Source organism: Diachasmimorpha longicaudata, chromosome 18 (genome assembly GCF_034640455.1).
Source record: "Diachasmimorpha longicaudata isolate KC_UGA_2023 chromosome 18, iyDiaLong2, whole genome shotgun sequence".
NCBI classification, from domain to species: Eukaryota; Metazoa; Arthropoda; class Insecta; order Hymenoptera; family Braconidae; genus Diachasmimorpha; species Diachasmimorpha longicaudata.
Window position 1 is genome coordinate 585,759 of NC_087242.1, and position 25,331 is coordinate 611,089.

Here is a 25,331-nt window from a genome sequence, read left to right on the forward strand (position 1 = left end):
CGACATGAGAAATTGTACATAAAAAAATCAAGTTTATCAAAGCAATGTGGGCACTTTTTGAATGGAAATGAAGTATAATAATATAGAAACTATATTCGAAGGAAGTGGTTTCATTTAAATGACTAAATATTAGTAAATAGTAAATACAAAAGTTATCAATTCTCATCCATAATTTCAACAACTCTTCCATCATCATTATCAGCATTTTCATCAAATTCTAAAACTGAAACAATAGGTCTATGGCCACTAAAGTGTGAAATGAACAATTTTGATTTAAATCTATTTATATTTCTTTTGAATACTGCATCACTAGTAGTTTTGTATTTTTTTGTGCTAAGATTGCGATCATTGTACATCGTTAAATCAAATTCTTCATATGAAACCGCATCCATTTTCAAGAGAAATCTATAATCAAAAATAAAAATGTAGATTTTTTTAAAGCTATAATCGTAGCATATATATTTTTTCCGACCATCCGAATTTCCGATCGTCGATTCACGTACCTAGTGAAATTCTCTACTAAATTGAGTATATTTTCGATTTTTTGGGTTTTCCTACTTTTCCGGCGTTCCCATAATTTTTAGCGATTTTCCGGCCATCGCATCACGTCCCTAGTCAAATTCTCTAATAAAACGAGTATATTTTCGATTTTTCAGGTTTTCCTACTTTTCCGGCTTTCCGATAATTTTTAATTCTTAGCTAAATGAGCATACTGATAATTTTCCTAATTCCCCAAAATTTCGAGATTTTCTGCAATTTTGTAGAAATTTATCAACTTCAAACTTTAAATGCAGCGCCTTTTTAAAGGCTAGGGCCAAACTTGTATTCTTTTAATGTAACTGTTACTAAAACAGGTAGTTGTTTCCCTAGCGGAAGAAAGAAACAGCTCATATATACCTATGCGCAGGGTTGGGCATGTAAAATACGTCACGTAAAATACATAGTATTTTACACGTATTATACCATGTATTTTATGTCACCTTTTTCAAACGTATAAAACGTAATATACACTTAGGACAACAACGTAAAATACGTATTATACGTCACGCCGTGTCGCATGGAATTTACATGTTTTTGCACTGATGAGAGTTAAAATATTCGATGAAAAATCAATTTCATATTTTTTGCGACATGCTATGTATTTCATTTCCCCGTTCCGCACACTGTCAAGCGCCAACCCTGAACCTAGTAACCCGGCGAGACATCATAACCCCCAATTGCTTAGTATCGACAATTTAAATGTATCGATAGATTATGTATCTATGTAAGAAATATTGATATTATTCAAAGTGAAACAAAGCTTTTCACATTTGCTTCAATGCTTTCGTTTCTAACACAAATGTCATGAAAAATTGGTTAACCATCCGGCAATTAACGAGGGTAACAAAGAGAATTCAAATTTCATGAAGGTCACAAGGGTAAGAAGTACTATCGTAAAGTAACATTGTTGTGATCCTTTTAATGCTCGCCTCTAGTAACATTTCATAACTCCCTAGTGAATCTCATGAAATTCTGCCATTTACTTAGCACCCTCATGACATTTGACCTCCACAACCATTTAGATATTTTTTTTATTTTATACTTTTTTAACGTATTTTACGTGCATTCAAAATCCGGTCGAATGTAATAAACCGTAAAATACATTTTATACATTTTTTACATAATTTACGTATATTATACGTATAAAGTAAAAAACCCTAGATCCCACCGATTTACCCAACCCTGCCTATGCGTATACTAATAGCAGTGCTGCCAGACGGGGGCAAAAATCTCACGCGTGGGGGTTTCATGCGCAACTCCCTCGCGCAACTACTGCTGCGGAGTGGGGCAGTGGGAGACGTGTGGGTCCCGCATCTGGCATCATTGTAAAATCTCATCTGTCGCGAGTTCACGAGAAAATGCTCACCCACAAAAGTGCCCAACGCGCCATAAGAAGTTTTCACTTCAAAAACAGCAATGAGCGGTTCTGAGAAATACACGACAATGAGCTACCGAAATTACTTAGTTACCATTGGATAATCGGTACCAAGAGAAAAAAGAGATAGTAAGCGTAGATCGAACGGTCCAGAATATTTGTCACAAAAAGTCGAGCGACACCAAGGTAAAGGTAGCGTTCACTATAACTCCCGGGAACAAATGAGCGGCGGAGAACCAACTACGATATAAATGCCCCGAAATCCAATGTCACGTTGTAAGATTCGCGGTTTTAATTTAGGGGGAGAATTCGAATCATCCACAGACAAAATAATCAATTAATATATTTATTTTGTCGAAGCGTTAGTCAATTAATACAGGTTTTAAGTACGGAAAACTTAATGGAATAGTCTCGTCAGGTGAGACGCCAATGGACTACTGAAATCGTGACGATCGGGTATTGTCCAGAGGTATGTGACGAATTCCTGTGGATGCGCGTGTGTGTATGTGTAACACTGCACTCCCGTGGGTGACGTCAGTTAGTCAACCTTAGGTGGTACGTAGTGAACCGCTACAACGTGACCTTGATAGGGTTATTATCCTGTACAGGATAATAGCGAGCTGAGCAAGAAGTTGTGGCCCGAAACAAAATATATGCCATTTAGGCCCATGGGAACCACCGATTGTTTTGGTCGGTGACTCTCTTTTATTTCTCACTCATCTCGTAACAACTGATTGGTTTCATTCCCATTCTTTATAACATTTATTGTGCAGTGAAGTATTGTCGAGATACGCGGTAGCGTATCGGCCAAGTACACGTTTCATACGCGAAAGATCTCCGAACGCTACCAAGTATCTATACGCCTCACAACTTCCCCTTCCACTACCTCCAATCCCTTTTTCTCACTTAATAACATTATGCGATAATTTAGGTGAAAACTGCCCTTAGTTACGTAATGTAAATCGCGTATCAGCATTCCAGTGAACCAATAATCGGTTTTATTTATGGAATATTAACGAAAATATGTGCATAGCAACGAGCTATCACGCACATTTCTCGAGTTTTTATTATGTCCATCACTAAACGGCTACATTGGAGCTGCTCAGTTGGCAGCGCGCAGTGTAGTGTACTGTAGTGAAATACCTAATCGTGATTACCCATTCGCTAGTAAGACGGTGGCGATTTTTTTTTGACCCTAGATAAAAGTGTACAGTGCAGTGAAGTGTTGGTGAATTCATCCCCCCTCGTTTTTTCTGTGTATCAACATGGCCGACAACGATCTTAATAACATCCCAGCTCTGGCAGTTATGGAGAATAACGACGACCTGGTAAGCTTTCAAATATGTAAATCGTTATTAAGCTATTCGGAGCAGATTGAGAAATGTGATTTACTTATTGCATATGTTTTTAGGGGGGGAAAACCACCGGCGTCCGTCGGCGATTTTTTAGGATAAAATTTCACAGGGAAATGTGCGTTAGTAATTTCCGAAAAATAAAAATAAAATAACTGTATTTTTAATTGATCAAGTTAAACAAATAATTGTTAACATTAATTCAACTGTGTAGTGTTAAGTTCAGTGTGGAATCTCGTATAAATAATGAATCAGGATAATCATCAAACAAAATCATTTATTATAAAGGATATTTTCATGACAATCCTTTGCATTATTAAAATTCAGTAACGACGTTAAGAAAGAGCATAGGTAAAGTTTTGAATCAAAATTTAATTTTTGTAATTCAGAGAATCCTGGGCCAGCGTCTGCCACCGTCTCCACCCTCGCTGCCAGCTTCCTCACCACGACGCCAGCCTTCGCCGGGACCGGCGCCAAGGGAGCAAGAGGATCCTCCCCGACCTTCTGTATATGATCCTAATGGACTCATCCACCACGTGGAACTATTAAGCAGGCAGATTGCTGATATGCAGAGGTAGATGCTTCTTAACAAACAAACTCCTGCTCCATTGGTTCAAGATGGTCAGGAGCCTGCCCCAAGAGGTAGGGGCAGAGGTGCCTCTAGGGGCAGGCCCAGGGCTGGGAGAAATCTCGGGCAGAGAAATACTCGGTATGGGCACTGGTTTTTTTCTTGTAAATTTAAAAAATCCTGCAATTTAATGGAGATAGCTACATTTTTATAAAGACCTTTCTGTAATTCTCTTTCTGTTCTACGACTATAAAGTTTTCGTGAAAATTTTGCTATCTCTTCTACATTCAGAGATATCGTATTGGTCTTATCTTATGTAATTCTAATCTGCTTTCATCTAGGTACTGGAGGGGACGCTATTACCAGAATAGGTCCCGTCAAGGAAGAGGAGCTTCCTTCAACTTTTTTTATAGGGATTGACGAGTAATCTTGTTCGCTAATACGGTCCTCATCTCAGGTACTTGCTCAATCCCCATGGTGAGTCTAAGTTCACTTCACTCAATGTCAATGACTTAGTTAGGCTCATAGTAATGACTCTTAATAGTTTTTCTTTTTCCGTTACAGATGCCTATTTTTCAATATGAAAAATTTAACTTAAAACCCAAAGATCAAACTTAATAGTTTAAGTTGGCTGAAATTCGTACCTCAGAAATGTTGTGACATAAAATATTAAAAAAAAGTCTGTTCACTATTATTAAATATAAAATAATGTATCTCGATGTTAAATATGAGTAGAGTTAAAATATAATATAGCGTAACATTGTTTAAATATAATGATAAGAAAAACAAACGTACGAAGGTATTTGAAAATGTGGAATATTAAGTATACAATAGAAAAAAAAGATTGTGTATGCAAAATAAGAAAACTATGTGATCACCGGGGACGAGAAGTTTGTGATGATTCTGAGAATAAAAAAATTACGGACCTTATAAAATGTCTAATGTAATTTTTTTGTGCTCCTTTTTGAAGTGAAAACTTCTTATGGCGCGTTGTGGGTGAGCATTTTCTCGTGAACTCGCGACAGATGAGATCTTACAGTGGTACCAGATGCGGGACCCACACGTCTCCCACTGCCCCACTCCGCAGCAGTAGTTGCGCGAAGGAGTTGCGCATGAAACCCCCACGCGTGTGATTTTTGCCCCCGTCTGGCATCACTGCTATTAGTATACGCATCGGTATATATGAGCTGTTTCTTCCTTCCGCTAGGGAAACAACTTCCTGTTTTAGCAACAGTTACATTAAAAGGATACAAGTTTGGCGCTAGCGTTTAAAAAAGCGCTGCATTTAAAGTTTAAAGTTGATAAATTTCTACAAAATTACAGAAAATCTCGAAATTTTGGGGAATTAGGAGAATTTTCAGTATGCTCATTTCAGCTAAGAATTAAAAATGATCGGAAAGCCGGAAAAGTAGGAAAACCCGAAGAATAAAAAATATACTCAATTTAGTAGAGAATTTTACTAGGGACGTGATTCGATGGTGGGAAAATCGCTAAAAATTATGGGAAAGCCGGAAATGTAGGCAAACCTGAAAAATCGAAAATATACTCAATTTAGTAGAGAATTTCACTAGGGACGTGAATCGACGATCGGAAATTCGGATGGTCGGAAAAAATATATATGCTACGATTATAGCTTTAAAAAAATCTACATTTTTATTTTTGATTATAGATTTGCCTTGAAAATGGATGCGGTTTTATATGAAGAATTTGATTTAACGATGTCCAATGATCGCAATCTTAGCACAAAAAAATACAAAACTACTACTGATGCAGTATTCACAAGAAATATAAATAGATTTAAATCAAAATTGTTCATTTCACACTTTACTTACCATAGACCTATTGTTTCAGTTTTAGAATTTGATGAAAATGCTGATAATGATGATGTAAGAGTTGTTGAAATTACAGATGAGAATTGATAAATTTTGTATTTACTATTTACTAATATCTACTCATTTAAATAAAACCGCTTCCTTCGAATATAGATTCTATATTATTATACTTCATGTCCATTCAAAAAGTGCCCCCATTGCTTTGATAAACTTGATTTTTTAGGTACAATTTCTCATGTCGCGAGCGCACCTTAAAATGCTCAGCCAAAAAAGTGCCCAACGCGCCAAAAGTTCAAGTTTTCACTTCTGCCTGCACTCCCGGAGTGCAACGAGTTTGTTCCCATTGTCTTCTTCTTATCTACTTTTCTATTTTTTTTATTTATTCAAATGTTATCTTCTTACTATACCTAATTGAAAGAAACTTCAAGGAATACCAACATCTGCCGTCAAAATTCGGATAAGGTACCGGGCTAAAGAATAAGGAATAAAAGTTAGAAGTAAAAATATTCAAAAGACATATATATTTCTCATAAAAAAATGAAAAAAATACAATTCACTAGAGACGTCTTGACATTAGTATAAAAATTCCTTTACGTGAAAAAACTTGAAATATATTTGGTAAAATATTAAAAATAGCCCATACATGCCAACTGTCCGTGAAGACATCCGTACAGCTAACCAAGAGGGACATGTATCGGCACCAACAATTAGCCTATGAAAACAATTTAAAAATGAAAAAATACCAGACGTGCGAACAGCTTAACAAGGAAAGGTGCTTGGGTTTCGAGATTGAAATCTGGTTTGGACAACCCTTCATCCTTCAATCCTCCCCCCAACACCCGCTCACTCCACATCACTCCAACTCTCATATGGCCTCCAAAAAAATACAATTAGCTGGAAACTTCTTAACATTAATATAGAAATTCATTGAGGTGGAAAATCTTGAAATATATTTGGAAGAATATTAAAAATCTCATAAAAATTAAAAATAATTTAAAAAAAAAATGGCCAAGTCCACGTTTCAATGCATTGTGTTTTGCACGGTTTCGTTAATTTCACTGGTTTCAAAAAATGCTAAAAATCAAAAGAAAAGCCAAGCTTGTGTAAAAACACTACCTTATTTACAAAGCCACCACTCTGAAAACAAGGTTTATGCCAAAAACGCCTGATATATGGTCGAAAAAAAAACGTTCAAAAAAAAAACGCCGCGACCAACGTACTTGGCGCCGTTTCTAGAAAAACCCATCAGATGAGAACTGCTATTCATGGTAGATATAGGTCCTACATCAGAGGATTGGGTGCAGGAAGTGACCCTGGACAAAAACATCATTGCTGCCTTACTGTGCCAGACTTATTGATCTGTGGATGTCAGATCATACAATGGTATAAGTTAAAAATTCCCCTAATTCCAGGGTTGCACTATTCGGCAGCTCTGGGATTACGCCAGAGCTGCCCAATGATGAGAACACGTGGTCCGCCGGTTTTTATTCAGCCATGCTCACACTTGCACCCGCAGATATCCCCACAGATTCAGCTTCCTCGATAATCACGGATACAAATCATCAACCACTCATCATTACGTACTAGCCACAATGATTAATCATTAATGATCACTACTATTCCTTTATACTAGGCTGAATGTTTGAACTTCGATTATGCTTGAGAATTTCATTTCCATTTCCATAACGTGCAATATTAGTATTTTCGTTACTGAGACACGGAAAGCGCTACCTACCCGACTGGTTTCACGACGATAGGTTAAATATTATAAGACGCGACTCCACCGAGATACATTACAGCTCCTAGGAGTAAAGGTGCTTACCTTCCCACCGCTAAACGCGATCTACTATGCCTCTAACGGAGACGGCTCGCCTCGACTTCGGCTCGCCTCGCTTCGTGGTGCAAACTTCACACTTCTCACAATCCTCCACCTATTGTCCTCATGCCATAATCTGTTTCGTTACGAAGATCTTGGCGGTGGGGGGGCGAAGGGGCGCACGAACGGAGGTGGGGGACTCTTAAGCGAAATACTAAAAAATGAATTATGCTTAACTGTCATGTCGCTCCGAAGTTTCGACAGTATATTTGCTACCACTCTTCTCTAACAGTACGTATTGAATTCAGATGCGTGTGGCCCTAAGAGGTTACACCGCATTCAAGGCACTGCTGCCAACAGAACCCAATTCGAGATCGGCTGACAAGTGTGAGACAGAGTCTAAAACACACTCTTGACGAATTCTGATCGATTTTCAATAATTCCCGTGTTTATCATGCGTGAAATCCTTGCATTTTTCACCTGATCCAATGTTGAAACTCAAACAAATGCTTCAACTAATTGGAATCCTCCTCAACTATCTTCGAAACTAATTGACTGATGATCATTAATGTTTAGATAACAAAACGGGAATGAACGCGAGCGGTGAATCTGGTGGAACCATGGTCATATCTGAAGAGTACTATGATACGTGTGCCAGCGGTATGGACGATACAGGTGCAACATTGCCACTGTGGAAAGAAGTCGCTGTCTCCTTGAGCCTAGGTCTACTAATCCTAGCAACAGTCCTAGGAAATGCACTCGTGATACTTTCCGTATTCACCTATCGTCCACTTCGAATCGTCCAAAATTTTTTCATCGTTTCCCTGGCGGTTGCAGATTTGGCAGTAGCAATTCTCGTGATGCCCTTCAACGTGGCGTATCTTCTTCTAGGAAAGTGGATTTTCGGTATACACTTTTGTAAGCTCTGGTTGACATGTGATGTCCTGTGTTGTACGGCAAGTATTCTCAATCTTTGTGCTATAGCATTGGATCGTTATTGGGCCATTACCGATCCAATAAACTATGCCCAAAAACGTACACTTAAACGAGTATTAGGTACAATAGTCGGCGTTTGGATTCTGTCAGGAGCAATAAGTTCGCCGCCATTGGCTGGATGGAACGATTGGCCAGAGGAGATTGAGCCCGGAACACCATGCCATTTGACACGGCAGCAAGGTTACGTTATCTACTCATCGCTAGGTTCTTTTTTCATTCCACTATTATTGATGAGTCTCGTTTACCTCGAAATTTTCTTGGCCACCCGGAGACGTCTTCGAGAACGCGCAAGGCAGAGCAGACTTGGTGTGGTTACGTCGACAAGGCATAGGCATGAAGCAGATGATGCTGAAGAGTCAGTGAGCAGTGAAACCAATCATAATGAGAGATCAACAATGCATATTCATGCTAAACATTCGTTAGTTATCGTCGAAGTTGAAGCTATTACTGAGATTACTATCACCGATACAGGTAAAAAAAAAGAACACACTAGGAGACATGGAATTTCGGCAAGTAGTGATCCGAAAAGAGGCGATACGTCTACAACAGTCTACCAATTCATAGAAGAACGCCAGAAGATCTCGTTATCTAAGGAAAGGCGGGCAGCCAGAACTCTGGGAGTCATTATGGGAGTTTTCGTTGTATGCTGGCTACCGTTTTTTCTTATGTATGTCATCGTCCCGTTTTGCCCTGCATGCTGTCCCTCAGAGGGTGTTGTGTATTTCATTACTTGGTTGGGTTACATAAACAGTGCATTGAATCCACTTATCTATACAATCTTCAATCTTGATTATAGGCGTGCGTTCAGAAGGCTTCTTCACATTCGCTGAGGATTGAATGCACGATTCAGATACTGAGCGAAAATAATAACATCTACTTTCGTTCGCGACTTTCTTTAATAATGGAAAATCATGACATTTCCAAGCTTCTAATACCACACCACGACTAGCTAATTATTTTGAGGAATTATTTAAATTTCCAATGCCGTTATCCTTAGTCATGAATTGAGTAATTCGTATGATTAATAGAAATGACTGACAGAAGATTTGAGGAAACTGCAATTGCTGATCGGATTGATACATTTTCAGCTGGAATAGCGTGTGTGTTTAAATTTGAATACATTCATAAACCTTGTTGAAGAGAATAGAGCGAAGTATCAAAGAGTGTCAAGATGACGTCAAGGCGAGGCAGACGATCGATTTGAAATATAATACTAATCGAGGAATCCATACTACGCAGTAAAGGAGTGGCAATGTCAGGGGTTGACATCACTGCAGAGCAGGGTTTTTTCAGCAAAGGATTTGAAATAACGAAGGTTGCAACTTCGTCATTGAAGAATATAAGTTGGCATGGGAAAGTTTAGACTGAAATGCGGGAATGGTTTCGGTTTATATGTACATGGTAGAAATACGCGACACATAGCGCTATGAAGACGTCGATGAACACGCAATTTTATACAAGAACTGACCAACACTTCAATTTTTTGTAGATCATAGTGGCCATCATGCCTAGTACACTGGTAATTCAGTATCTTATATCATTGAATTTGCATTCAACGACGGATGCATATGGTCCAAGTTATGAAATTATTCAGCCGTTGGAGACGATTTTGTCACGAAATTGAGTTCCTTCGAAGATATAAATTATATTTAAATTTACAGTGCAGATTACTAATATTTTGTTATTTTCAATGCCAATAGTGGAGACAGCGAGGGTGACAATTGCAAAGTATGATATCTATTGCGATACTTTTGAATTATAAGAGGGTTACAGTGCAGCTCAGTTTTAAAATAATAAGGAAAACTTTTGACGTGTAACTTCTTCAAGCGCGTTGGTTGGGTGTAAACTCATTTGGACCGCGCAGAGCGTGTCACTAAAAACGATGTCGTCAAGGGAGGGGAAAATATCTACGCTCACGGGTACCATATATTCTGATGAGGTAGTTGGGGGAAGGCAACAGAGAGAAAGAACTGTGCTGGGCGGAGCACTTAAGGCTATAAGAAACGCCAGTGAACACGTACTCGAAAAATCAATCATGTAATCATAATTTGAGGATATTTGGGGAAATTGTTCTGAGATGCGGGGGAAAATTACTGGATTTCTTATTCGTCAAACAAATCATTCCGTATAGTTGAGACAAAAGTCTTTGAACAAACAGCGATAGATGCTCTCCGACAGAAGTGATGCCACCATTATTTGACGCGCAATTAGTAATCTTTTTTTCCAATTCGGGCAATTTCAGTGCCAGTATGCTTCGCTAGATATCTGTACCAATTCGAGTACACAAATGACAAGTGTGATATTTGAGATGTGATGTACCAATCCAAAACTATTGCTCAACGTTTTGAATTAAAAACTTCCACTTTATCGGGGAATTTTAAAAAATATTTCAACCTATGACTTATAACGAATTTTCTCAACCATATGAGCAAAATCCGAATAAGTCTGAATATTTTTGTAAGTTTACCGACCAGGAGTACGCAAAACATGAGTAACCTTATCATTGAACGAAACCGTATGGGAACATTGTTAAAAATATTAATTAATGAATGTAAATGAGATTACTTATTATCAAGGTAATTAAGGTCGCCCCTCCTTGAAAACGGGACGGTATCCGGAAAATGACGTAGCTTGTGCGGTGTAGGGAGGTATTTATTGGGGAAAAACAGAAATTGGGGAACATCGTGCATGCGTGAGGAAACTTCTCTCTCATTCCTTGGCGCTGAACTTAACTTGGTGCTTGGTTAGCTTGGTGCTAACTTAATTTTGGCGAACGCTCTAGAGTGAATAACGATTTTTTCAAAGGATCAGAAAATCGCGAACATCGTGGTAATTTTGCGAGAAAGGTTCTGATTAATCTACATAAGTGCCATCAAGACGAACATTTTGAAAAAGAGACGATCCATTAGTTTCATAGAAAAATATCGGACCGATTGAGCTGTGCTTCTGCAAGCAGTTAATTGCCATCCAGGCCTATAATCTGTAAAAATGTCATACTTTTTATATTTTTTAATTCAATTTATTGTTCGATTTACACAAAGATGACGTTTCGGAAAATGCCAGAGGAGTGCTGGAGGCACAGATAGGGCCCTAAAACTTCACGTTGTTGCGGCCCAGACCATTTAACATCAGTTTCTATGAAAATTAAAGTGCGTGAAAAATGACCGATTATCGCTTCCATTAGAAGCGAAAATGCGAAAAAATACTCAGTCGCTTCGCCATGATTTGGGAAATTACTTTCTAACGACAAAATCATTTGGGGAAGGCTAGAACTTGAAGGGGAAATTAATTTCGATTAATCATGGATAAATGATAGGCACGTAAACTATCTATGGTATGGAAAGCATCTCCCGTATATGGCATATTTATAAGTCTAAGTCAGAACCTTCCAGACCATAATATTGTTATAAAAAAATGAGGTTTTCCCAATCGAACGGGGTGGTTTTATTCGGTTTACAGATATCGCGATGTCCCATCCCCTTACCCTAATAAACGAATAATTAGAGCATAACGTATATTTCAGATCACTCATTCGTTACTCGATTCATACTTTCCATGAGAGAAGAAGGGGATATATTAGTGCATTTTAGGAGTTCAGAGAAAAAGTAGTACTTTTTCTCTAGACTGCTAACATGCACCACTAAAAAGTACTACTTTTTCTCTGGAAAGTAGTGTTATGCATCGGCAACTCTTTCCAGAGGAATTCTGAACTCTGGCTGAAATTCTCCGAATGTCTCAGTTATCAGGGACTCTAACTGCATCTTCCATACAATAATCCTGATCGAAAATAACATTGGGAGAGGATAAAGTCCATTTTAAATGAATCAAATTAATCTTCTCCCTTCTTGTTTTGTTCTTTTTCATAAGCCCAATTAGTTTTCTGTTCATTATCCACCGTCTTTTCAGTGAATTAGAACTGAATATACCCCACAATTAATACGAACGTGTACATTAGTACGGATAATATCAATAAATGCATGACGTATCCACGAATCAAATGTTAATTACGTATATTGAGAGATCTGTCACTTTAGATTAAATCACAAGTAATGCAATCATACAATAATCATTATTACTTATCACGTAATCGCCTTATCAGGCTGTTACTCTCTACTCACAATATGTTTCTTATAATCTTTGATACTTGTCAATATTTCCTGAAGCAAATTAAACATTCTATATAATAATAGGAATAATTTACTAATTGATGACCTCAACTCTAAAATATGAGGGCGCCGCTCGCGAGAATTTGTCACTTGTTTTTGTGGTTTAAATTAGTTCCAAATTAATTGACCGTTGAGTCGCCTTTCCATCGCGGTTTCAATAGAATGAAAATGATAATCAATCTCATTATGAAACAACCAATATGAAAAATTGTCAATTAGTCTCACGGCGTAGGTGGTATGAGAGTTGTATTAATTTAATCAATAAAGGTAAAAAAAATGCAATATATAGAGATAAAATAACATTGGCATGCTACTGGCAGGGAAAAAATAAATACACTGAACTCAAAATGAAGTTACACTATATTTAACTATTCTAGCAATTGGGATTACGGAAGAGATTTAACTCTAATCCTCCTCGTCATCTCAACGGGCGATTCCCCACTGACTCCCTTGATACCTTTCGGACATCCCCCTGGGCCCCACGCATGCTTCCGCTGAAAAATATTAACGTTTTGGGGAGGCGTTTTCGCTCAGCCCCTGAAGGTGACAAATCCGATGGCACGAAGACGAAGTTGAGGCTTTCCCCACACGTGGGCGCCAGGCCGCTACCCAAGGCAACTCAAATAAAATCCTAGACGGGTTAATGATTTTATTACACGTATTTCCCCTAAAATATTTCTAAAGCTCCAAATGACTTTTCTTACGATTTAAGAATCATTGGACAGTTTTCGTCTCCCTACAAATATTATGGAAAAAGGTCTTTCGGCATACAAAACCCAATTATTATATAACAAAAACAATCAGTTTGAAGATCTGACTGCGAATAAGCTTATGCATTCGCTTCGCACAGCCAATGCACCCACTAACCACACTTTCTGCTATTAACTAGATCATCTTAAACTACATGTCAGGTCAGATTAATTATTGATGATTTAGACTCAGTTGTCAGTCTTTGCGTCCTTAAGACCGTGGCTTCGGTGCCACGCAGAGACACGAAATCATGGGATTTCGTGCCGATCAAGAGTTAGGTTGATTGATTCTGTCGATTTTTTTGCCATTCAATTAAACCACTAGTACACTAGTTCGAATATAGATACAGTTTGTTTTATCACCATGTATTAATCACTCTGAGTTCACAATTAATTGCTCGTTATTACAACGGAATAACCGATGGTGGTTTTGATGTACACGGTTTCTTTTCATCTTGTCACGTTCTTTTTCACGGTCAACGATTTACTCGCTTGATTATCCCCCCGGCGCACGCATGTCCCCCCGAGGACCGAGGAGCTCGTAAGGTGCTGCCACCATTGCCACCGACGCTCGTGCGGTTGTTTGCATGTGTTACGACGGAATACAATATTAAATACTTGCAAGTATAGAGACAATCATTCGGTTATGTCAGTGGTGTTAAAGTCAAATAGGTGCACAAATTCTCTAATTTGTATGAAAATATACCCACTCCAATCTCTTAAATTATTGCAATCGCAACGATAAATTCTTATTATCAAAAACGCTGATAAACAGCTCCTGAATTTCGTGCAAATCAAATTAAATGTTTCAATTGCACCTGGCCATATGTAAAATGATATACCAGAAAGAGACAATTATGGAGGGGTTCTTATCTGGTGCACCGATGATAAAGACATCATAGCGATCCTTGGTAATTCTTCGTCTCAAGGATTATCCCTGAGAATCGAATTATACAATCAGACAAAGGACCGATAGATGATGTCTTTATATGATCAGTCAAACCGCCTGTTTCCACTTGATTTATCGGGGGACAGTTACATATGGCTTTCATTCATTTGATTTTTGACGGTCTTCTTAAGACAAATTATTTTGCATTTGCATTTTGCACGTTCCGTAGTACAAGAAATTTTATTCAGTAAGACTTGGCATTCCGGGAAACCTATTCTTCAACTCTCCAAGCAATCAGCCCTCAAGTACGCATGGAATCTTTAAAAATACGGGATATACCCTACTTTATAACTGCAGGACACACCCAGCTATACAGCGGCGGGACACATCTGGGCTTTCAATTGTATTCTGATTAAAATGTGGCTTGCCGTCGATTTTGTTTTCAACTCTAAAATATGCAGTAACAAAATTGAAAATTTAAAAGAATTCTTTCAACCTATCACGTGAGGGCGTAACGTCAAGAACTATTCTTCAACCGTTTAGTAGTCATTCATCATAATGAGTAACCCTATCAAAACGCACAACTTTAAATTTTCCACATGGGTATTTGTTCGATGCGCGATGTGGTTTGGGGAGTATTTTTAAACGATGAACGAGATGAGAGTGGATACAGGAGGATGCGAGAGAGGGTAAAACAATCACTACACGTGTCGATGGTCAAACAGAGTCACTTTCTTATTAAAAAATAATAGCGAATAGCACAATGCGCAAATTATGACTAATCTCGCCATAATCAAGAGATGAGCAAAGAATACGTGAGCGCGGTACGATGTTTACTAAAGACGGTCAGAGATATATATATTGAGAGGAACAACGACAAAAATAGAGAATTTGGAAAGCACGAGACCGAGTGATGGCTCGCGGGTGCTAGGTGCTCCAATTCCAGTGTTCCTAGATCCAGCCAGAACATTCCGGAATGATCGTCACTGTCCAGAACGTGGAGCCTCAGGGGTTAACTTAATTAACCCGGTCATCTGAAGAGCAGGAGTAGGGCGCTTACCGATGACCGGCGAGCGGTGTAACTGACGGCGCGCGAGGTGAATTCGGTGCAAAACCGAATAATAATATTCGAATTCCGAATATTAGCCGAATTCTATTAAACACATTATTAATTTTCATCTAAACAATGTAATTACTAATTACTTTTCACGTTGGTGATTGTCCTTTCACTCACCAATAAATTTAGGGACTGTGCAGTTGGTCATGTCATGTTCTGGTGAAGTTTCTCTCAATAAATTTAATGGTAGTCTCAACTCTCGTCCTAATATTAACATTGTTGAAGAGTATTCAGGTATTTGATGCTTTCCTGCACGATAAGCTAATAAGAAAAGTGGCAGCAACATAGCCCAATCCTTCTGGTTATTAGCCATGAATTTCGATAAATAGTAAATAATCTGAGTGTATTTCCAGAGGCATTCCAAATCGAAAAAAGACGTACTATCAATGGCTCTTCTATTAATGTAATTTGATGATTGGGGAACTTAATAACCTCTGGTCAACGTGTGAAATAGTCCGTAACCAGCAGAACGTACGGTTGATCATCTGTAGATTTGGGCAAAGGACCCAGAATATCCACTGCTATCGTCTCACATGGACTGCCTATATTATATATCTGGACTTGAGTTTTCATTCGTTGATAGGGATCTTGTTTGGCGGAAGAACTACGACATTTCCTGCACCAAGGGTCTATATGGTGTTTCCATGTCGACATCCTGTCGACCTTTCTCCAAAGTGTCGTTAACCCCGAAATGTCTTCCAGTTGGTAAGCTATGTGCTTCCTTCAGGATGTTTGACATACGACTCTTGGGGACTTGTAGCAAATTCAGGTGGGTCAGTATCAGGAATGAATGATAAGTTGCGGACAGCGAAAGCTAATATTGGTGCAGATGTAAGAGCTTCTCTCAATTTTTTGAATGATTCACCAGAGTTGTGATCGAGGGGCTATTCATTCGTGAAACCACTGTGTCACTTCGGGCTGAAATCATGTTTGAAATCACATGAAATCTCATGAAATGGGTCGAAGTTAATTGCAGTCAGAAAAATTCTGTGATTTCATCGGTTTCAGGTGACTGCAAATGAAATCACATGAAATCAGTGAATTATAAAACTTGTTTATTAGGATTGGTGTTGAGTTTTGTTTATTTGGATGGGAGAACAATAAAATCTCGAGAGTACTCAGGATCATATGCTCGTGTACAGGGTAATGTTAAAGAAATAGGTGTACTTTGTACCTGGTATATTTTAAAGAAACAAAGATTTTTGAAATGCAGCCAATGATTACTCATGGCTATATAAATATTGGTCAATACCGTCAAACAATTTCCTCTCCAGTCATTTCCAAAGATGGTCTCCGAGTTGATGAGAAAATATATAAAGACGTTGTCAAATATTTTTAGTTCTAAATTGTTTGTCCTTTACTGAGACGTGAAGATCTTATTTCATTTAGTTTAATTCAGTTCAGTATGTCAAAGAGATACTTTATTTTACTATGTTGAATAAATGATTTATTGAAAAAGATTGCCATGTTTCTCCTTGTATTTGTCATTACATGACTTGGATATAACTGCTGCTAGTGCTAGTATTATATCCGGAGATCTAATTGAATCCAACTTATCTCCCCTACCAGCCCTCACCGCCCTTGCTGCCCCATTCGCATTAAAGACTTGAAATCATATGAAATCATTTGAAATCGTGAAATCACCGGAAAAAAATCCCTGGCAATCACATGAAATCAACGATTTCAAGAAATCATTGAAATCATCTCGAAATCAGATGAAATCAGCAATCACTGTGTCATCGAATTTTTGAATGAATAGCCCCTCGGTTGTGATTTGAGACATAAAGCTTTTACTTTTGTGACACGCTGTGTAAAGTAGTAGTTGCTCCAAAAAGGTCTTCTGGCTTTGGCAGATGTATAGCATCTTTTTTAGTAGCTGCATTGACCTCACGATAATCAACACAAAATCTAATTGACCCATCTTTGTTTGGAGTCAATGCAACTGGAGATGCCCATGAGCCTAAACTTGATTTAATGAACCGATGTCCTAACAAAGATATGATTATGTCATCGATTTTGTCTCGATACTGCAGTGGAATTTATGGCGCTGGCCTTATTGGTCTACAATTTTCAATGATGATTCGATAAATCATGTCTTGACATGGTTCCAAATCGTTATTATCTCCTGCGAATAAGTCTCGTGGTCTCCTCCGAAATTGTTGTAGTTTTCTTTCCTGTATTTCATCCAATAAGGTTGACGATGTTTGGAATAATTTTGTTAAGAGTGAAGGTAAATTGTTAATTCGTTTTTGTTCTTGCAGTGAAAACTTCTTATGGCGCGTTGGACACTTTTGTGGGTGAGCATTTTCTCGTGAACTCGCGACAGATGAGATTTTACAGTGATGCCAGATGCGGGACCCACACGTCTCCCACTGCCCCACTCCGCAGCAGTAGTTGCGCGAGGGAGTTGCGCATGAAACCCCCACGCGTGGGATTTTTGCCCCCGTCTGGCATCACTGCTATTAGTATACGCATAGGTATATATGAGCTGTTCCTTTCTTCCGCTAGGGAAACAACTTCCTGTTTTAGCAACAGTTACATTAAAAGAATACAAGTTTGGCGCTAGCGTTTAAAAAGGCGCTACATTTAAAGTTTGAAGTTGATAAATTTCTACAAAATTGCAGAAAATCTCGAAATTTTGGGGAATTAGGAAAATTATCAGTATGCTCATTTAGCTAAGAATTAAAAATGATCGGAAAGCCGGAAAAGTAGGAAAACCTGAAAAATCGAAAATATACTCAATTTAGTAGAGATTTCACTAGGGACGTGAATCGACGATCGGAAATTCGGATGGTCGGAAAAAATATATATGCTACGATTATAGCTTTAAAAAAATCTACATTTTTATTTTTGATTATAGATTTGTCTTGAAAATGGATGCGGTTTTATGTGAAGAATTTTATTTAACGATGTCCAATGATCGCAATTTTAGCACAAAAAATACAAAACTACTAGTGATGCAGTATTCACAAGAAATATAAATAGATTTAAATCAAAATTGTTCATTTCACACTTTAGATGCCATAGACCTATTGTTTCAGTTTTAGAATTTGATGAAAATGCTGGTAATGATGATGTAAGAGTTGTTGAAATTATGGATGAGAATTGATAAATTTTGTATTTACTATTTACTAATATATACTCATTTAAATAAAACCACTTCCTTCGAATATAGATTCTATATTATTATACTTCATGTTCATTCAAAAAGTGCCCACATTGCTTTGATAAACTTGATTTTTTATGTACAATTTCTCATGTCGCAAGCGCACCTAAAAATGCTCACCCAAAAAAGTGTCCAACGCGCCATAAGTTCAAGTTTTCACTTCTGCCTGCACTCCCGGAGTGCAACGAGTTTTTATATTTGTACCTCACTTACACACATAATTCCTCCATTAATTTTGTTTTTCAGATAAATGTGGGATTATTTTAAGGTGAAAAGGATTGGTTGTGAAAAACTCACGAAACACTTAACTCTTTAAATTTATTTAATAACATATAGAAAACTGTAGACTTTACAGCTCTCGTTTGACCGATCTTCAACTCTAGAAGATCTCTCAATCAAACTGTGACGTTATCCTATCAAAAGTCATACTCAAATCTCTAAAACTTTGCTCTAACTCTATGCTCTACTCTACGCGCTGACCTTCTTCTCAAGGTCTCTCTACAACTCTCTCTACCAACTAACTCTACCAATTTACTACTCTCCTGCGCGTAAGGGTCTCTCAGAGCGCCCTACGTCGCCCCTCATTCCGAGGTCAACACGGTCAAGACGGGAAAAGGTTTTTCTCTCTGACGTCAGCGGCATGGGCCGACCAGGACCCATTTCACTCTCGTCCTCTCTTTCTCTCTCTCTCTCTCTCTCTCTCTCACACACACACACCGTCTGGCCCTCACTACGATGGGACAGGCCCCACCGTCATTAAGCCATAAACGTGATTCCTCATTGATGGAATCCTACTACTCTTCCTACACTTAAATTATTCTATTGCCAAGGGCATATTCCTCAACATCTGGACTGCATGTCGCGAAGTTAGAAGGGATTTCCCCATAACAATATAATTTCCCAAAAATCTCCGATACTACATAAATTTCTAATTTTTTCATTTTTTTGTTCATTTGTTCATTTTTTTCATTTCCCTCCCCTTCCACTTACCCAACGCCGCCAGTCATCTCTTTCTGCCGTCCCAAGGGAGTAGTACCGTATGGTGGGGACACAACCACACTCGCATATTTTCCTCACTGTCGTGCGAGCGGTTATCGAACGCCCCTGATTCGTCCAACTTCAACCCTGAATAAGTTGAAGAGGGTGCGTCTGATCAAAAAGTCGCTCAGGACTTTTCAATCCAGAATTTCACTTATTATCAAGTTTTCCTTTTAAGAAAATATCTGAATTCATTCGCCGTTTTTCAAACTTTAAATTCGTCCTTTTTCAATTATTGGTTCATTCCTTAACGTTGAGTTAATTCGTAAGCGACCGAATTGACTCCAGTTAATTTCCCTGGTTCCTGTTATCGTCTTTATTCGTAGTGTGGTCATCCATTGGTAGTTCTTGATGGTTTCTAGTGCAACGACAGTTGAAATCCTCATTCCTGATGTGGGAGCGTACAACACGTATTTCTCACTACGAGTCACCTTTTATTATAAAAAATGATGAAACGATAACCTGAGTAATAAACAGAGTGGTCACAATCTATACTTAGAGTCTCACTATACGATTAATATAGCAATACGATAATAACGCGAATGACTCCCGGAAGAGCAAAACGAACGGTGATGTTAATCCGATGAGATCCAATGGTTGAGAGGGAGAGTGATGGGTGAGGTCACGGGTGACAATTGGCCTAATTCTCACCCCGTGACCCATTTCGGAGAGCGTTAACCGGTATTTCCGTGGTTGAGACGCCCAGGAAGTGGCGCCTCAATTAGAAAATATACGAATTAGGCCCCTGGGAAAACCTGATTTTTGTGATCCAGGGGTCATCCGAGCGGTAAGCCGTCAGAGGCGAAGGCCTCTGATAAACTGGAAGCAAGAATACTTATCAGGAGCATCAGAAGAAACGTTGGAGTGAGTAAGTCTTAAAAGTTTTCAATTTCCTCCCCAAACGTTGCAATGTCTTCCGTATTTCTCTCACAAAAGTCAAGCTGATGATAACACAGACGTGCATAGTGTTCTTCACTGAACTCTTTATTTAAAATGTAAAGTAATTTCTTAAAATCTTCAATTTCCGAAAGAGATAGATAGGCAAGAACTTCGAATAAGTTTCCCGCTAAGCTTAAAGCTAAATGTGCCCGTTGTGACTTGAATGACCATTTATTATGATCTGCAGTGATGTTGAATGGTTTCTGGTACTGAATCCATGATACTGATCAGTCGTAAGCGCGAGGTTTAATTGTGTTCTGAATTTCTGTGTTCAAAGAATTGTTTGGAACTATATTACTAGGAATTAGAATGACATTGCTCGCTCTTGGGTTTGCACTACTAGTCGCATTTGAAATGTTACTCCCACCGCCACTACTTGAAGCATTATCATTAATTAAATTATTATGTGTAATACTGTCTATTTGAGGCAGGCCTCCCTCTTCTCTAGTGGTTTGGTGCAACTCTCTCATGATATTACGAAAGTCCTGGAGCACCATTTATCGCTGTTATTCAAACCGCGCATTCAAATGTGTCGTGTTGGTCTGCTGTTGCTCATTGAGGTCTTCGTCGACTCGTTTATTGGTCCTTGTTTCCACCCTCTACATTCTGTCATCGGGTAACCTACCAATAGTTTGAAATCACTTATCTGTCTCTCATTGGAGTGTCTAAAGTTTTCAATTTATTCCCTCATATTTCTTCCATTTTCTCGGAACAGAAAACAAGCGATGCCGATGATTTTTTGGCCCCTGAGGATGAATGTCTGAATCCCTATTTGAATTATCGCCCAGCGTACTCTAACAAAAAACTGTCACTCCCGTAAGAGTCTCAAGACTTCACTCCATCAAGTATACTCGGGTCGAATCGAGATTTTTCACTTTCCTTGTGTTTCCAAAAACATGTGTGGTGAAGTCAATGATTTCGGCCACCAATTGTATTGAAAAGCGGGTCTAATCGAATGTAACGACGCAGTTACATTCGTTTTACAGATATGGACAAGTTTCATCTGATTTGTCTACCAAAAGTATAATCAGATCATAATCCATATTTCATATGACTGATTTGTTACTAGATTCATTTTTGTCATGGAAGAAGAAGGGGACACTTATTTGACTTAAGCGCCCATAACAGTACATTCGGAAGTCCACAAGTGTTATCCAGCTTTAACGAAATATTCACTTGCACAGGGTAGGGACACTGAGGAGGTGATTGTGAGATTTGTTTTTATTTTGTGTTATTAATTATACTCGATGAAATTCCGATTATATTTAATGGATCTCAAACAATTTTATTTTTAGCAAAATTATTATTAAAAACTGAATTGAATTTAATTAAATAGAAGGAGTGTAACCGGAAGAATAAGTGTAAGAACTTAATCTGATCAACTGGTGATTCAAAAATTATAATGTCTTACTTGAGTCGAACTACGGAACAAACTTAAAATTAAGTAAAACGACAATTCTTAGGCGATCCCACGGACCATGGAGAGATTCTACAATTTCAATTTCTTTATGATAGAGAGTGGTAATAAAACCCTTCGAAGGATTAGGAACCATAAATATTTGTCCACAATAAATTCGTCCGAATGATTAAGAATCATAAATTGGTCCTCAATAAAATCATTCCGAGGAGTAAAACCGTAGCCATTGGTCCACCATAAAATCCTGGGGAATGCCCGACTATAATGAACGAATAAGAGATGAATTTTATTCCCACTAAAATATTAAAAGATTTTTTTTTTATTTATTGAAAGATTTAACCTTCAATCAAACAATTATCGGCGGAAATCCCAGTCGAATAATAAAAATACAAATTATTATCATTTAACAAAACTATTGAAATTTAAACAGAAAAAAACCCTTCTGCGACAGGACACAAAATGTTGAGGAAAGTTCGTAGCATACATCGATTTCGATGCATTGAAAGCGGGATGGGAAAAATAAAGTGATAATTCCAACGCAGAATGAAAATAAAAAAGCAGAAACGATTGTTCAAGTTCATAAGGAAGAAATCATTATTATTATTAATTTTTTCATGTTGGTATGATGAACAAACATCCTATGTTCATTCATAAATTTAATCTAATTTGGATTGATATTATTCACAATAAATTTCTTCTTTACACTCATGAATGATGTGATATCATTTCGAATGCATTAGTCGGTCTGTGAAAAATAATCATTGTTATATTATCGATGAGTGCAAAATTAATAACACAAAGTAACGGTATTCATATTAATTCACGTTGAAATATCATCATTATTTCTCTTTTAGCATTAGTGTTCGGGGTAGTTGCCATAATAGTCTCAGTAAATTTTATAAAAAATAATAAATAATTACAGGAGCCTTCTTTGAGGTTGTAAATATCAGGTATACCAATAGGTACGGCAACGATGTCTCCTGAACTGCTGCGAACGGATAGTGAGCCGAAAGCAGGAAATTGTTTTTGATTAAATTTCAGAATAAATTGAAAAAAAACCAAACGCGATTCACTCAGACTTATTTTATTTTTTTAAATGAGAATAATGTGAAATTTCCTTCTCGGGAATTACACATATCACAAAACAATGGACATTGGTTAAAAAGAGAACACGTTCGACGGTTTTTTCTCGACGGAGTCTTAACTGGTAACTAACTTAGAGATTTGTCTTAAACTATCGCCTTAGATTACAAGGGAGTGAGGGAAGAGGGTTCTTCTTTCTAGGGGAGAGGGTCAACAAAATTTAATTGGTCGAAAACTATTGGAAAGTAAAAAAAACTATGCCCTGGTCTGTTAACTGGACGAAAAGTATGTTGGTTGTTTTATCGAGGACTGAAGGAATAATAAAAAGAAGGAAAAATGTGACACGGTCTCCATGGGTAGGATTTATGACGAACATGAGTTTTTGGGAAAAAGGCTGTCCACTGAAGGAGGTTGAGAAAAAGAAAGAATTTTTGACCAAGATAATTTCTACCTCAAGTCCAAAACGAGATAAATTATGATCTTTTATGACTGCTACGTGCAAAAATTGAACCCATAGGTATTTTAATAATCTACGGAATGTTCACGACCGAAAAATTAATTAAAGTATTAAGTAGAACGGTCACTATTTGAGCCAGTCCTCCCTCTGGTCTGTTAGTGACATGCAACTCTCTCACGATGGTACGGAAGGAAGCTGGAGGAAAATTTTATCTTTCAAGTAATATATTTCGGTGTGATTTGGCCTTAAACAATCGATTCCTCGAAACCAGTTCGAAGCGATTGAGTATTTTTCCGACTTTTGGAACTTTTATAGCCAAATTAAAATAGATAATTAATTTTCCATCTGCTATTTGCTGCGCATAGCTGTCCCCGTTTAACGGTATTTTATTCTCCACGCAAAAATTTAACTCCCGCTGCATAAATATGCGAAATACATCGAACTGAGCATTAGAAACCAATCATGCAAGTATATGGACCAACATACAGAAGTGGCTGGAATGACCAATTGTTCTCCTCCTGATTCTCTATACGTGTATTCGTGGGAAGTTTCACTTCTCTCTGTATATAGAAGCAAACCGACCATGCTATCCTGACTGTATATTAGCAAGCGGGGGAAGGACGTGAAAAAGATCTGCCTCGTCACAAGGAAAATCAATGGTATGCATGATCAATTTTAATTTTATCATTTCGGAGGCCTTATGCCGCGCGGATAAAATAAAGACGTATCAAGCAAGACAACCATAAAGAATTCATCTTAGAATTGTTCTGAAAGAAAAAATCAATGATGATAGGAATAACAGCCTTCGTGTAGAGTTTTCAGAATGACTATCTAATATAAATGAAAGCAACCAGCTTTCAGATGTTCTTCGCTGTTCTGAACTTCTTTCCTGCGAATTAAATGGAATATTGGAAAATAAGAGTAACAGATGTAGGGATAAATTAAAAGAGGAGACTATTGTCGGATAAATCTTAAAAGTTTATTATGTTACTAAAGGACTCCGCGTGCTTTACTCCTCGACTACTCCTTAGCGACTAACTCTGCACTCCTGCATACCTCTATGTTCATACCTTGGCCCTATAGTTTTCTCTCTATCTCTCTCGCCCTCTCACATTCATTCTGTATCCACTAAAAGCACGTGTACACCTCATGTCCATTTGTTTTGGCCAGAATCCCAAAAATGTCCCTTGTTTATTGCTTTCTACGTCTACGCATTTATTGTTTTCTTAGGTCCGCCGTCCCAAACACCTTTCTTTGGTTTTGGGGTTTTCCCCGCTACGTCACTCCATCCGGACACACGCACAGTCTTGTACACGATCCTACACAGATTAAAGCTAAAGAGCGTCATCACATAATTGAGGAGATTCATAACGTTTTTCAGAATTGGAACGCGGAAAAAATGCGCTAACATTTTTTCAGCCTTCAGCTGGAGGTAGGTTGCTTGCCCTGTATAGCGGTCTGATATTGGTAAAATTCATCTTAAAATATAATTTTTTAGCAATTACAAATAATTCAAAATTTATAATTGCATAATCGGTAATGGGTGACATTTTCTCAGAAGTACTAGTTCATGATAGATTTCTATTTATTTTTATATGACATGTTCGATTGGCATCATTTGCAGATTAGAATGTTAGAATACGTCCTTCAATGGTTCACAATCTGGTGATCGGGAAACCTATGTTAAGGAGCGGCGTATCAATGGTTGAGATAATAGTTGTAATAATATTTCATGTGATTCCTGTAAATTCGCATTTCAAGAAACCACTTGAAATACTCCGTACGTTTGAGAAATTCTCTTTATTAACAACGTGGCGTAGTTTTTAATTGT

The 25,331-nt window shown here is 37.9% G+C and overlaps 2 protein-coding genes across 2 annotated transcripts in view; one reads left to right on the plus strand and one right to left on the minus strand.

Annotated features, from left to right (window-relative positions):
• Positions 1-13,916, plus strand: part of LOC135170877 (putative tyramine receptor 2) — a 75,363-nt gene extending 61,447 nt beyond the window's left edge. The window contains exon 2 of the mRNA XM_064137023.1: positions 8,060-13,916. Coding sequence (XP_063993093.1) covers positions 8,060-9,309 — 1,250 coding nt within the window. The 3' untranslated portion in view covers positions 9,310-13,916. The remainder of the gene's footprint in view (positions 1-8,059) is intronic.
• LOC135170878 (uncharacterized) overlaps positions 1-25,331 on the minus strand; it is a 371,576-nt gene that overhangs the window by 191,186 nt on the left and 155,059 nt on the right. The window lies entirely within an intron of this gene.